Source organism: Temnothorax americanus, unplaced genomic scaffold (assembly GCF_048541705.1).
Source record: "Temnothorax americanus isolate GAGA-0224 unplaced genomic scaffold, ASM4854170v1 Scaffold24, whole genome shotgun sequence".
NCBI lineage: Eukaryota > Metazoa > Arthropoda > Insecta > Hymenoptera > Formicidae > Temnothorax > Temnothorax americanus.
The window spans coordinates 2,050,719-2,064,852 of record NW_027509381.1 but is presented as its reverse complement, the minus strand read 5'-3'; the positions used below and the strand labels follow the sequence as shown (position 1 = coordinate 2,064,852).

The following is a 14,134-nucleotide window of genomic DNA, read 5'->3' as shown; positions in this document are numbered from 1 at the left end:
GGTGCTTTGATCCGCACCACGTGTTTCAGACTAACCGCGCGAGGGAAACCCTGAATTATTATCGATAAATATTTATGATATACTTAAATAATAAGTTATTTTATTTAAAATCGTAAACTATTAAATTCAAATCGAGTTATTAAAAAGATATAATGGAAAAGTACAATGAAGAATAGAAATATAGATGTAGGTTATAGAGGTTATTAAAGAGGTATTATAAATTATAAATTAATAGATAACATGAAAATGATGTATTAAAAATTGTTTGATTATATAAATCGATGATTTATTTAAATATATACTTAACATTTTTATATTAACACACACACACACACACACACAGAGATACAATTTTAATATTGCTTTACAAATAATGAAATTTCTGTTTTACAGATGTAGATTAAAAGATTTTTAGATCATATACGGTGATTTATTTAAATTTAACATTCTTATATTAATAAAGATAAGATTTTAATATTATTTTGCAAACTGCACGAACTGATGAAATTTCTATATATTTCATTACTTATTTTCACCATTGTAGATATAATAATAATAATATTTATACATGTGAATTATTGAGTTAAAAATGTTTATTCCCTCAATCTATTTTACGATGTCTTCGTTCTGGCAGTGAGAGCGAGATGATGTAATCAATTGTAAATCCACCCGAGTCTACCATAACCTCAAATTGGAAAATTATACTTGCACCGTCAATCCGCGATTATTTGACTGATAGTGCGATAAGTTCTGGCGTAATTAATATTTATTTATCTAGATTTATTTTTGTCGCGTCGATTTTTCTATTCGCGCGACGATGACAGTCGAGAATGAGAAAGCGGACGAAGGAAAAAGGAATGAGAACGGTGCTGGCGGAGGAGCGGTCGCGGACAACGGCGATTTATGGGGATCTGATATGTATCCGGAGAGGAGAGGAGCGAAATTGAAGCGTAACTGGTGGAAGTGGTTAATTGGCGCTCAGGGACGAGAATCAATAGATAGAAACAAGTGCGAAGACAATGTTTATAGATGTATAAAAAAGAGTAAGGCATTCTCTTATTTGTATAAAAGGAAGTAGAATAAGTGAATTAGCGATGCAAATTTATTTCTAATTACTAGAACCTACTGTATTATTTCAACATATTTTCCATTCTTTTCAAATAGAGAATCTATCATTTAATTTTACTTTTTATTTTATCTAGTCAAATCCGATATATTATTTTTTCATCATTTTAATCGTGTGTTGTTTCTAGGTCCTATAATAAAACTTATGATGGGAGCACTGAAGAGTTCTGGATGGTTTGTAACTTATTCTTTTATGCTGCATATATATGTGCAAATTTATAATTTCATTTCGTTTACTGTTTACTAGATTAGATTATTATTGATATTCCAGTGAAATAGATATTCGGCGACATATTTCTTGTGAGGTGTGCAATCCGATAGTAACTGGTGGATACGATTCGGAATTTAATCAGGTAAATATTTCTTTTAGTCGCTTAATTAAAGTTTTATTTATGCCAGATGTTTTGCTGATAAAATATTTTGTATTATATGTTTGTCGACATGTCAAAAAACGATCTGTTAAAGAAAAAAAAATTGATTCTTTTAATATATTGTATATTATTTTGATAATTATACATGCTATAAACGATAACAACTTCTTTCCTTTACAGATAGTTGTCTGTCAAAATTCGGCGAGTAATGAAAGCATGGTTCGGGGAGTTCTTTTACACGAAATGATTCATATGTTTGACTACTGCCAGAATAAATTAGACGTGAAAAATATTGATCATCTAGCCTGTACAGAAATTAGAGCGGCAAATCTTGCACACTGTAGTTTTATGAGCTCATTTGTGCAAGGCGATTCATCTTTCATTAACGTAAAAGCAACGCATCAGGTAAATTATTGATCTATAAGGGACCGATAGATATATTTATTCATATGAGAGCTATTTCTAATTTACCGTAGCATATGTTAATATATGTATAATGTTATTTATCCAGAATTGTGTAAAACGCAAAGCTAAGATGTCAGTAATGGCTGTGCACAAAGTATCAGAAGAAGTAGCAGAAGCGGCTATAGAAAGAGTGTTCACAAAATGTTACAATGATTTAGAACCAGTTGGCAGAAGAATTCGTAGAAATTCACTTGATATGCCTAGAGCATACGCAGAAGGACATTTATACGGATATGAAATGTAAATATATTATATGAGAAAAAGATCAAATAATAGTATAAATATATTCTGTTGGGATATATTTACTAGAATTTATTAATATCACATGATAAATTTTATTTTTTTATTCACATTTAGTCATATTTTTTATAGTCACCTTTTTCGTAGCAAAAGGATAGGAAAGTTTACTTTGACAATATAGAAATAAAAACTTAAAAATTGTGCAAATTAGAAAAATTTACACTTGGCTTCCTCATAGAGAAAGTGATGTTTAAGATGCTAATACGGCCCTCTGATTGGCTGATGACGCTTTAAGACTATACTTAAGACGATTTTGGATATAAGACCCGACTATGAGTATACCGGCCTTAAAGAATTATATATGAAATAGAAATAGAAAAAAGACTGAAGAATATAATAAAATTAAAAATAGACCGATATCTTAAAATTTGCGGAAGTTAAAGCTGTTACGGTCATTTTTCTAAAAATTAGAGACCTTTGATCGCGTATAAAGCAGGGTTTAATCAACCAAATCTTAAAAAATTATATATGAAATAAGTAGGGGTAGAAAAAAGACTGAAGAATATAATAAAATTAGAAATAGATCGATATCTCCAAATTTGCAGAAGTTAAAACATAAACAAACATTTCTACAAAAATTCAAAATTTTATTAATAGGGAACCGCTTTACCGATCATTGCCAAATTCAATCCCAGCTTTCCTCACGTGATACTCTATCGATTAAAAAAAATGCACTCCGATGATATCTAAAAAATTACGGAAGTTAGAGCATTAACGGACAACAGAGTAAAAATTCAAAATTTAAAAAAAAACCCCTTGATTATTAGCAATTTTTATTAATTCTATTATATTCTTCAGTTTTTTCTACCCCTATTTTATAGGTATATAATTCGTTAAGATTTGGTTGATTAGTTCTGGTTATAGAAATTTCGGTAAATTTGGCACATACACACACACATACATACATACAGACATTTTTTTAAATTGCAATTTTTCGACGTTTTAGAACATTCTGAACACATTCAGAAAAACAAAAAAAAATTTTTTTGTAACGAAAACAAAGCTCTATGAGGAAGCAAAATCTATATATAATGATCTTATTGTATATAGATACAGTTCTAGTAACCAAGTGAAAGATAATTGATGAAAATTTAGCATAATATATAGACTTTATTAAGTTAAACGTTTGATAGTAATTAAGTATTTTTTTATTTAAAAAGTTTAAACATTTTATTTAACATGGAAATTAGTACAGAAATTAAAATTTTTATTTATATTACACATACATATCAGTTGAAACTAGGGTTGGTAGCAAAAGTATTTCTATTTACCTGGCAGTATCAGGCAGTATTTCAGAAAGAGAGGATATTAATATTGTTTTTAAATTTTATCGTAAGTGAATTTTCCTTAGGTATACAATTGTTTATAGCCACCTTATTACATGTTCAATCGTGAATTAATTTTAATATCGGTTGCAATATCGGTAATTATCTATACACTAATATTGTTTAGTTTAGAGTCTTAAATTATTCGATAACTTCAAATACTGAAGATAAAACAAGAGATTTTAGTGTGCAAAGCAGAACAGCATAAACGTAGAGTATTATATGTCTATTCTATGTCTATTTTCTTTTTCATTCTGTGTCATTTTTATCACAAAGCAGTGCTAAACAATTCGATTTTATTGCACAATAAAATATGTAGGAAATTTGTAATATAGATCAATGTAATCCAACTTTTCAAACGATTTGCTATTAAAATTGGTCTGTAATCAAAATAAAAATGTAATAATAATATAATAATTATATATCACAGATAAAATAAGTACTTTTTTAATTTACTTTATAATATAACTTATAATTTTGTATTATTTGTTAAATTATTTATTTATTTAATTAGTTATTTAATTATTTAATTAAGTCTGTAAATAAAAACAAGAAAATTGGATCACACCGATATACAGTTTGTCCCAAATGATACATAGCACTATTCCTTACAAAATTTTGTGTTAAAAATATATTTTTATTTGTTTATTGAAAATAGTAAGCAATAAATTCTGTTAGTAATTTTTTTTAGTTGTGAGCTTTGAAAAGTAAAAGTGTCTCACACGATTAAAGATTGCAAATAAACATTAGAATTATTATTCTATTTTAAATTAAAGTAAAATTTAATAGAATTCTGTGATTTTTAGATGGAGTTTAAATATCGAATAATATCGAAATTCAAAAAGTTATCAGAAATTATCTGTTCGCTTTTCTTCGTTAAAGAAAAATTAATAAAGTTTCGCGAGAAATGACGTTATATGTGTAAATTTTTCGTGAGTTTTAAAACGCTGAACACTATTATCGGTATCGTAATAAGAAATATATAGCGAACATTTGTCCTCTACGTAAGCTAACATATTTTCACAATACATCCTTAATAATCTCCAATATCTCTAAAGAATATTGTTACATGCGGTATATGCGACAATTCGTTGTGCTCTGTAGTCTTTTCGATTTAACGGAAATTGAACAACCCTATAACCCGACGCTAAAGCTAGTAGCCTCGATTGAAGCTCCCACCGGGTCTTGGTACGTCGAAGCGAGGATTCCCGTCGTAAGAGACCTGTGCGCTAAAACCGTGTTGCCAATCTGCGGTGTATCGCACAATTTGCGTCCTACCGTCCGGAAGTTGTACCTTATATTCACCGCGGGTGATTTCGCCGTCGCTAATTGCATTGTGAGAATAATCGTTGCCGAAAGCGTCCTCCTTCACGGCGTAGTTGAAGTCGAAGGGCATACCAGGTTCGTGATGATGATGATCATGCTGCAATACATCATCAGTTAAATACGCGTGCTATATCTAAATATGTAACATATATGCATAATGTATACATAATATATGTATAATTTTACATATACAAATCTTATATCATCTCATTCAGATAAGATTTAACAGTACGAAGCGATTATTAATTTGAATAAAAAAAGTCATGCTTATATATAATATATATATATATATATACTTTTTATTATAACTGAGAGATTTTTTATATCAATATATATCTTATCACGTATCTTACATCTTTCTACAAGAAGATACAAATATTTAGTACTTGGAATTCTTATGCGTTTAAACAATTTAAACAGTTTGAATAATAGTATGAATTTTAAGACTAAATCTGAAGACACATTTAACAGTTCGATCTGTTATAAATTTGACTTCAAGTCGAAAATAAAACAAGCAAAAGCTATTTATTTCCTTTTTTTCAAATGAATACTGTTTTTATTTAAATTTTCTTTTAGTTCGCTATACCTCCCATCCATTGATTCTTAAAATGACCAATTCTACTATAAATGGAAGAAAAAATAATTTTATCTCTTCTACGATTTCTGAATTACAGATTTCTTATTAAGCAAAGAACGTTACATATTGCACCTATTCCGTAAATAATTAAATACAATTTTTTTTATTTAGCACAACAGCGTATACTTACACCAGGGCCGATAACGTTTCCATCACCACCGCTTGGTTGGCCGGTATAGTCCGGGAAAGTAGGTGTGGGTCTCGGTCCTGGTCCAGGGTAGGTGGGCGTCGGTCTGGGTCCGGGGAAGGACGGCGTCGGCCTGGGCCCGGGGAACGACGGCGTCGGCCTGGGCCCGGGGAACGACGGCGTCGGCCTGGGCCCGGGGAACGTCGGCGTTGGTCTGGGCCCGGGGAAGCTCGGGGTCGGACGCGTAGGAAACGGCCCCGTCGGCGTGGGCTTCGGAAACGGTACCGTCGGCTTGCTGTACGTGTAACCGCCTTTCGTCGGCTCTGGCGGCAGGTAAGTGTTGCGCCGTGTGCCCGGTGGCAGATCACCAATAACGCTGGCTACCGTCACGCATAGCACGACCAGCTGCGCAGGAGAAATCAGTTTGTTGAGACGCACCCTCTCGGAGCAAATTTTACTGAAGAAATTTCACCGAATGGGACTAAAGCCTGATGGAAAAATATGTCTCAGAACTGTCTATATTGTTAATCAGAATTTCTATACAAATTTTCTAGAAAAATCAAAGCGAGGATAATATCCAACATTTGATTGAAGAGAATCTGAGAGATCGAAATTAATACCGTTACTTACTTCGAATACTGTTAATATGTTAGCTCGTATTGGCCTACAATCCTCGTTTAAATTGTAGAACACTGCTGTACTTTTGTAATAAAAAGTAAATTTGACGCTAAATCGAAACGTGGACAGTCGGAAGAATAAAAAATCCTGAGCAAAACGTACGGTTGAGTTAAGAAAAAGCTACACCTCTCAACGTTTTTATAATACTTATGCATATTACTTCTACATCGTCGAGTAGTTCTTCGTAGTGCGAGAAGAATGTTGACGGCTGCTTCAATGAAATATTATTGCCGCATAGTGTGAGATCTTAAACTTCTCTTACGCCGTTGCGCGCTGTGATATGTAGTTTTTTATTATTTTGAAGGACTTTGGGATAATTTGCCGTACTACGTATACGGTAGAGAAAGTTGTGTATAAATTTTTTGTAACACGCATTTAAGCATTCCACAAAAATAGAACTAATAAAATAAATCGGAATTTCTTGCAAGATTACATAAATTTCTTGATTTTTAAAAAATATTTTTGCTGGATAAAAGATTTTTGAATTTGACAAAAATTAAGATTTATTAAAGTAAACCTGTTTTTTTTTTTTTACAAACAATTATAATAATCTAGTTCGTTGTGATTTTGTCTTATAATTTTGATTGAGGAATTAAGTTTCTAAATTTTTAATTATTATATCAAAAGAAGATGCAGAATTGGTAGGAGAGAGAGAGAGAGAAGAGATAATACATAAAAATAAATTTAAAAATCTCTAACGACCAGTGTCCGGTTTCAGAAATTAGGATTTTATAATCTTGCAGAATAAATTCTCTTTCTCTCCATCCTTTTTAAAAATTTATTCATTCCCATATGTTATTACGTGCTACATTACTACACTGATGGAAAATGTTACCAAATCTTAATAAAAACTCGTTCTTTAAATAATAGATCTTGTATTTCCAGAATAACGAAACTGAAATAAATGTAATATTATGTTTTGATGCGTAATAAAGCGTCACAAACGCGGCTATTATTTATCTCACGACGTTGAAGACGCTGCAAGTTTACCGTGGCGATGCATCATTTCGCATTTGCGATATGAATGCGCAACGAAGACGTGTTTTTATAACTGGAACATATGTCAGCATTCGACATTTCGAGAAATCGTCCAGGTCTATATAATGAGTAATAAGTTGTCACGATGTCGTAAACCGATGGAGACAGTTTAGCGCCATACGCGCACAGATGCGCACTGACATTCGATGCATAGGCTTCATATTTATTTTTGCAATTCTAATTATCATATGTATATTAGTGCAAGAGTGTTTCGGTCAACTTTTTTCATCTAATTTTATCGCGATCACGCGTATTTATATAGTGTGTCTTGATACGTAACATATTTTATCATGCGTAGACGAAGAATGTTTATTCTTTTTTTAAATATAATAACAGTTTTTATAATTTTTAAATATTGCTGCAAGATTATTGCATATATATATATAGGCAAAGCAAAATATTATATATAAAGTTACATATTTCTTTATTTTTTATTGCAAGACATACTATCTTATAATCTTTTGTATGTAATTATTATACGCAAATAGGTGAAAAAAAAATGACTAGGTTTATGCGACGGGTTAATGTGGCCGGATATATGAGTTTCCGTCGAGCCTTTATTCCACCGTATTACGCGTCTAATGCAGTAGAATCTTTTGTTTGAATTATACCGGCATGCACACACACACGCGATAGACGTTTCTCGACTTTCACAGATCCGGTGTTGAATATCGCCACAATCGTTCCTCGTGTGTAAACTGACATTTGTCGCGTAGCTTATCAGCTACAAGTGCGAGCCGCAACGCGAGTCGTGTGTTATAAGAGGTGTGTAATTTTAATAAATCAAGCGTCTCCTCTGTTAGTAGTGTTAGTACTGAGCTTGATATTTAGTACGTCAAGATGTCAGGTATGCCGGGGGAATATTTTTTTTCCATAGTGCAACGTATCCCGTGAGTTGTGACTTTTGATGAGATTGATGGAAATAATTATAGTCTGACGAAACGTTAGTTGAATAAAATAATTCTAATCTGTCGTACATTTATCGTCTCGAATGCCCGTTATCATCGATATTATCGCATTATTATTTGCTACGATAAATCATGCGATAATGCAAATATAATTTTTTTTGCGGTAATAATTGTATATAAATCTTAAAATGGATTACTCTTATTAATATAAAGATCATAAATAATATATTTGGTAATTTTCTCATTTTCAGATATTCCCATGTTACATTTATTTAATACTTATGTTGCATTATATATAATTGACATAATACTTAGCTTTTGGGATTTGTCATAAATCGAAAAAAGGTTGCGAGAAATGTTTTATAAGTTTGAAATAAATTAGTTTGAATTTTAGGCTTAATATAAATAGCAAAGTTAAATTTTAGAAACGTTGTTTTAACGTATTTAAATGTTACACTAAGCACTTAGTCATATTGTATAGAAAAGATCAAACATCGATAAAGCTTTAAAAGGTTTATTATAAGAGAATTTGCGGTTAATAAAATTATTGTAATGATTACAATAACTTTATTTGCGTGAATCAAGAGACGAATTATCAAGTATAAGCAATGAAAATGATAAATAATGCAGAAAAATTAGCAACAAACTTTTGAACAAATTCTCAATTGATTTGCACTTGGTTAACAATTATTTAATTATTTCCGAAACATTTGTATAAATTACATTTTATTACAAGTTGCAATGTACTATCTATTTAAATTATATAAAATATACTCTCGTGAGATAAGTTACGAAATAGTAATGCAATAAATTAGTATTAAATTTTGTTATTTTTTAATTAATTTTAAATAATTGTTATTTCTCGTACAATATGTGTATAGGTGTACATATGCTGTTTATCCACATATACTGCACTTTTTAATAAAACGCAATATTTTACATTAAGTTTTCATTTAAAATGGCAGAGGTAATGAAAAACGTAAGGAATGCGCTCGCGTGAAGGATCGTTCACTTGCGCTCACAGCGTTAAGAATTAATATAAGAGAGCTAAAGCAACCGGTTAGCCAACGTTGTCCGTGCGCAACAAACGAGACCGCGATATTTTGCATACGATAAGTACCGCGCGGGACTTCTATCGCGAATCTTTCTTTCTTTCCCCGGCGTAATAACAGACAGATACGCGCGCGATTCGTCGCTGCTCATTAGCCTCGGAGCCGGCCGCGACGGCGAAAGAAAATCGACGTGAAAGAGGAGCAGACCGAATCAATAATGTTACGGCGAATGTTACGTCAACGTTGCAATCGGAGATGCGGCCGACGATCTGTGCTCTATTGCGACAGTAGAGACCTTTGTATTATGCTCTTAACCCTGTACTTCGATTGCAGCGCGACGCCAGAGAAGAGTGTGTGTGTGTGTGGTGTGTGTGTGTGTGTGTGTGTGTGTGTGTGTGTGTGTGTGTGTGTGTGTGTGTGTGTGTGGTACGCGTATATATAAATAATATAAAATATAAAGGCTGCATTCGGGGGGAGCGCGCTATCCCTCACGGAAAAAAACTTGTAGTAACTATTGAAATGACAACTATTCGTAACTATTAGTGCACACTACTCAATAGTAATTTCGCGCACTGTTGGAATTTGCACTAGTAGTGTTACGTCCGCATACTAGTAGTTATCGATCTAATAGTGATCCTCAAGTGTGCGCAATAATGGACCATTAGTTTACTAGTTGCCAGTCCACTAGTTTTCACTAAAATTGAGACTAGTGCATTTTTTCTAAATAACGACGTGAATAAAAATAGACCTAGCTGCACATTAGCGCTATATATTGCATTATTCTACTTTTATCGCTCGTCGGGTGTGAAACAAGGATAGAACAAGCAAATAGCGCTAATAGCGCGCTGCCCGAATCCCAGCCATAAAAACACACGCGAGAGGGTAGAGAGGGAGGAGAGAGGAAGAGAGAAAGAGAGAGACGGAGAAAGTGAGAGCATATTTGAAAGATGCTTGTCCCGCGGCGCGGCGCGGTGCAACGTACGCTTCGCGTGTAAAGGTGGTTTCGCAACTTCGTTCCGGTAGTCAATCGAAATGTGGAGAAGCGTGAGAAGAGCTACACTCCGACGGGGCTGACAAATGCGATATTGCATGCGCCCCGTTAGTTCATTAATATCTCATTATGATGTCGATGCGCACGACGCGTGGGCGCGCGTCTGACGTGTATATTATGCGATGATATCACCGACCATTGTTGTAATCGCTTTCCTTCATATTTTAATAAGAAGAAATAATGAGACACGCTAATGACAATGAAGGGGGCGGAGGGGGGGCCGGATTGAACTCGCGGATAACTTCAATCCTTTCGGAAACTGAATTTATCGGAAGGAAAATCTAAATTTATCACCAGTTGTGTTTCTACATGGCGGTAGATAAGTGAGATATTTGCTCAATGCAAATTAAAATAAGAGATAATTTTTTGTATCTCGCGACCGCGGGCTCTCTTCGCAAGATCGACAGCTAGTCAGATCTATCTGCATCATAAACGGCGAGTATTTATAACGGATAGATGCGGCGATCATCGATTTTCCGCGGATAAGAGATCGTTCGATTAATCAAGCGGGACGTAAATTAACCGGGCGACAGCCGTAAGTGATTTATAACAAAACCGTTCTATCAACGCGCTGACTCTTTGTGGGTGGGCAAGGATTGAGCCGTAGTAATTTTACAAACGACGTAAAGGTCGCGCGCCGTGTAAAGAGGGAGAGTAATCTTGGCTGATCAACGCACGTATGGCAAGACAAGCTCCATGCACGCACCTTCCCTCTGCGACTGTTTAACTTGTATTCATTTTTTTTTTTTTACTCGACACGAGTTAATCGAGGTAAATACGAGAGATTTGTAATTGACAATTGAAGATCTGAATACGTTTCATGTCGTGTATCGAGAAACTTATATATATATCCATCGCTCGAGTATAAGATCACTTGTCTTTTCTTTAAACAGGCAAGAAATATGCCGTCACTTTTATGATATAATAAATTACAATTGACTTTTATCTCTGCAAATTACCATAAATTTTTTATAATTATAACGAATTATATAACGAAGCGTGCGACAGTTATGAACAATAAAGTATACGAAAGCGAAGATTATGCAAAGTCCTTTCTAATATTTCATCTTTTGATTTGACGATCAATTTGATAATTTTTTTTTCACGTCATCGCGTGAACATAAACTCTAACTATATATGACAGTTTTGAAGTTAACGATGTTTCTCAATTGTAAATGTGCTGATGGACCACGTGGGCGGTAACGCGCTTGCTGCAACACTCGTGCGTGATTGCGATTGCACCTACTAAGCGATACACGCGAATCCGTGGTAACAAGAGGATCAATTTTTAATTTTTATAAATCTGTATTGCGTGATATGTACGGCGAATTAATAACTGGAAAAAAAACCAAATCGATCTCACACGTACCTGCAAGTAATACATCTTTCGGCCGCACTACGTGATACAGGTCGACGTGCTGGAACCACGCTAACTCGCGTGCTCGTTAGCGGAAACAACAACGAGACAACCCTTTAGAGCGATTAACGCGCACTGAAAAAGTTTCAAATTAACACTGCATGAGAGGGGTGCGACGGCAGCTTCCGCTATTTGAACAAAATACATGCTCGCGAGAGACGTTTTATGATCATGAGCGAATAAATGTACGAACGGGGGAAAAAGGGATATCAAAATGCGTCAGACGATGATCATCTTTATATACAGAATACGACAGTATTCTGCAATAAATCACGATATATAGTTCTTTTCACGATATCTTTTTATTAAACAGTGTACGGTTAGGAAAGAAAAAATTCGATTACAAATACTTATTTCTTTTGTGCATTCAACACGTAATAGGTACTTGTTTTCTTTGTTTTCAACACGTTTTATACAGTGTTGCGATTTTTTAAAATAGAACTTACAAAGTTTACTTTAAATTATTTATAACTCGTATCGTATTTGAGAAAACTATTTACAATTGTATATGTTATGCATTTTTTAATATGTATATGCGTGTGTATTTTAAATATATATTTTATATGTTTTCTGAGTCTTCAAAATTTTCATATTATAAAATTATTATAGATAGAATTCTATCTAAATTGCGATACAAATTATAAATTATCTGAATTTATATTCTAGATTTAATATAACAATCAAAAGGGGTGAATATATGCAAACATTACATATAAATTTAGTCTATTTTCTCCATTTATATTTATTTAGAAATTTAGTTTTTATTTTGTCCTTTTCCTGTAATATCCTTTACACCGTATATATTTTTTTAAATATGGCAAAATTTTATTTATTATTTGCACAATTAATTATCTTTTTAAGAAACAAAAACTCTCGCGGGTTTAAAAACACTTTAGGAAGATACTGCTTTTACTCCAATAAGTCAAAGATATTATTTGCACATCAACATTTTCTTTAAAAGTATCAAATTAGTGCCACATTTTTAATTTTTTGCAATAATAATGTGTGACAATAACATCCACGGAAATCATCCGACGATGCTTGATGCAGATACGAATAGAATCGTATTTCTAAAACACCAAATAATTTAATTATCCAGTTAAAAAACTATGTTATAGACATAACTCTCCGTGCACTGCTTTGAAAAAAAGATCCTCGATAAATCGATGGTGTCGATTTTAATGATCGATGACGATACATCCACTCAGACGCGATGGGATCTTGCCCGGCAAGTGTCGATTCGAAGGTTTTACGCGATCAACAATTTCTCGAAGAGAGGTCTCACAAAACGAGGTGATACGATCGGCAGAATTATGTGGCACACGTGCGTATGCGTATATACGAACAGGATGCAATGTATTGTGCTGTGGTGTTATGTCGTCGATGCACTCTCCGGCGCACGACTGTGAATAAAGTCAGTACGTAACTACTCGGCATGCTGGCACGTTGGGTTTATATAGCATGAGGGACTCGATAATAAGATGATTCTTGGACGGCGTGTCGGGGTTCTCCAGGTAGGCGGTCCTCAAGTAGAGGGGCCTTCTTCGCCCGTCATACGCGGAGGGGCGGCTTCCTTGCCGTGCCTTACCTTGTCGTGTCTTGCCTTGCCTTGCTTTGCTTTTGCCTTGTCTCACCCTTGCGCCTCATCTCACCGCGCCTTTACCTTGCCTTAGAATCTTGCGCGGGAGATCGGCAGGGCAAAACGCGCGGCGACGCTCCCTCCGAGATCCTCGTTTCTCAGATTATGTTAACGAGAGTACGCGAATGAGAAAGAGCGTTTCCTTGTACACGTGAAATTCAATTCATTCAATGATATTAATCTATGAAATACTGAAGGAAGAGAGGGGGACGCAGAGTATATACATTTTTGGAAAAAGTATAAAGTATCTCGTTGTACCTAAACAGCTGTATCTCGTATTAACTATTAAAACTGTAGTCGTTGTACGTAATTTAATTAAAATAGTAATTGTACTCAAACACTTTTTAAAATCATATCTACTTTGCATATGCTAAATTGGAGAACATATAAAATAGCCTCCGTGCGTGATAAAATCTAATTTATGTTTAATATAAAGTAAGTAATAATGTAATAATATAATATTATCAGCACACTTTTTCTGTCAAGTAAAAATATAAATATCTACAGATAAATAGCACGAAATAATAACTTGACAAATAACATAATATAATAATTAGATTGTATAAATAAACTAAATAAAAAAAAATAAAGATTTAATAAACCACTTAGAATGAATCGTATACGATAATAGTAGTACCATTTGCTATCGACCTATTTATGCAATACGTGTGAATT

General features: G+C 33.6%; 2 protein-coding genes across 2 annotated transcripts; one reads left to right on the top strand and one right to left on the bottom strand.

The window, feature by feature from the left end:
- The first annotated feature begins 578 nt into the window (after nt 1-578).
- On the top strand, nt 579-3,448 carry LOC143898826 (mitochondrial inner membrane protease ATP23 homolog). The gene is made up of 5 exons (XM_077408576.1): nt 579-1,043; nt 1,254-1,299; nt 1,397-1,478; nt 1,677-1,901; nt 2,008-3,448. Exons 1-5 carry the CDS (start codon nt 818-820, stop codon nt 2,203-2,205), a joined length of 777 nt encoding a protein of 258 aa, XP_077264702.1. The 5' UTR covers nt 579-817; the 3' UTR covers nt 2,206-3,448.
- A 1,021-nt stretch (nt 3,449-4,469) lies between these two features.
- LOC143898828 (uncharacterized) lies at nt 4,470-13,260 on the bottom strand. The gene is made up of 4 exons (XM_077408578.1): nt 13,167-13,260; nt 11,773-11,895; nt 5,680-6,081; nt 4,470-5,009 (listed from the first exon to the last, which is right to left on the bottom strand). Exons 2-4 carry the CDS (start codon nt 11,785-11,787, stop codon nt 4,740-4,742), a joined length of 687 nt encoding a protein of 228 aa, XP_077264704.1. The 5' UTR covers nt 11,788-11,895; nt 13,167-13,260; the 3' UTR covers nt 4,470-4,739.
- Between the last annotated feature and the right edge of the window lie 874 nt (nt 13,261-14,134).

Coding starts and splice junctions, on each gene's coding strand:
- LOC143898826 (XM_077408576.1), top strand. CDS start 818: ATGACAGTCGAGAATGAGAAAGCGGACGAAGGAAAAAGGAATGAGAAC. Junction 1,044..1,253: donor TTATAGATGTATAAAAAAGA/GTAAGGCATTCT, acceptor TGTTGTTTCTAG/GTCCTATAATAAAACTTATG. Junction 1,300..1,396: donor GCACTGAAGAGTTCTGGATG/GTTTGTAACTTA, acceptor TTGATATTCCAG/TGAAATAGATATTCGGCGAC.
- LOC143898828 (XM_077408578.1), bottom strand. Junction 5,010..5,679: donor GAAACGTTATCGGCCCTGGT/GTAAGTATACGC, acceptor GATGTATTGCAG/CATGATCATCATCATCACGA.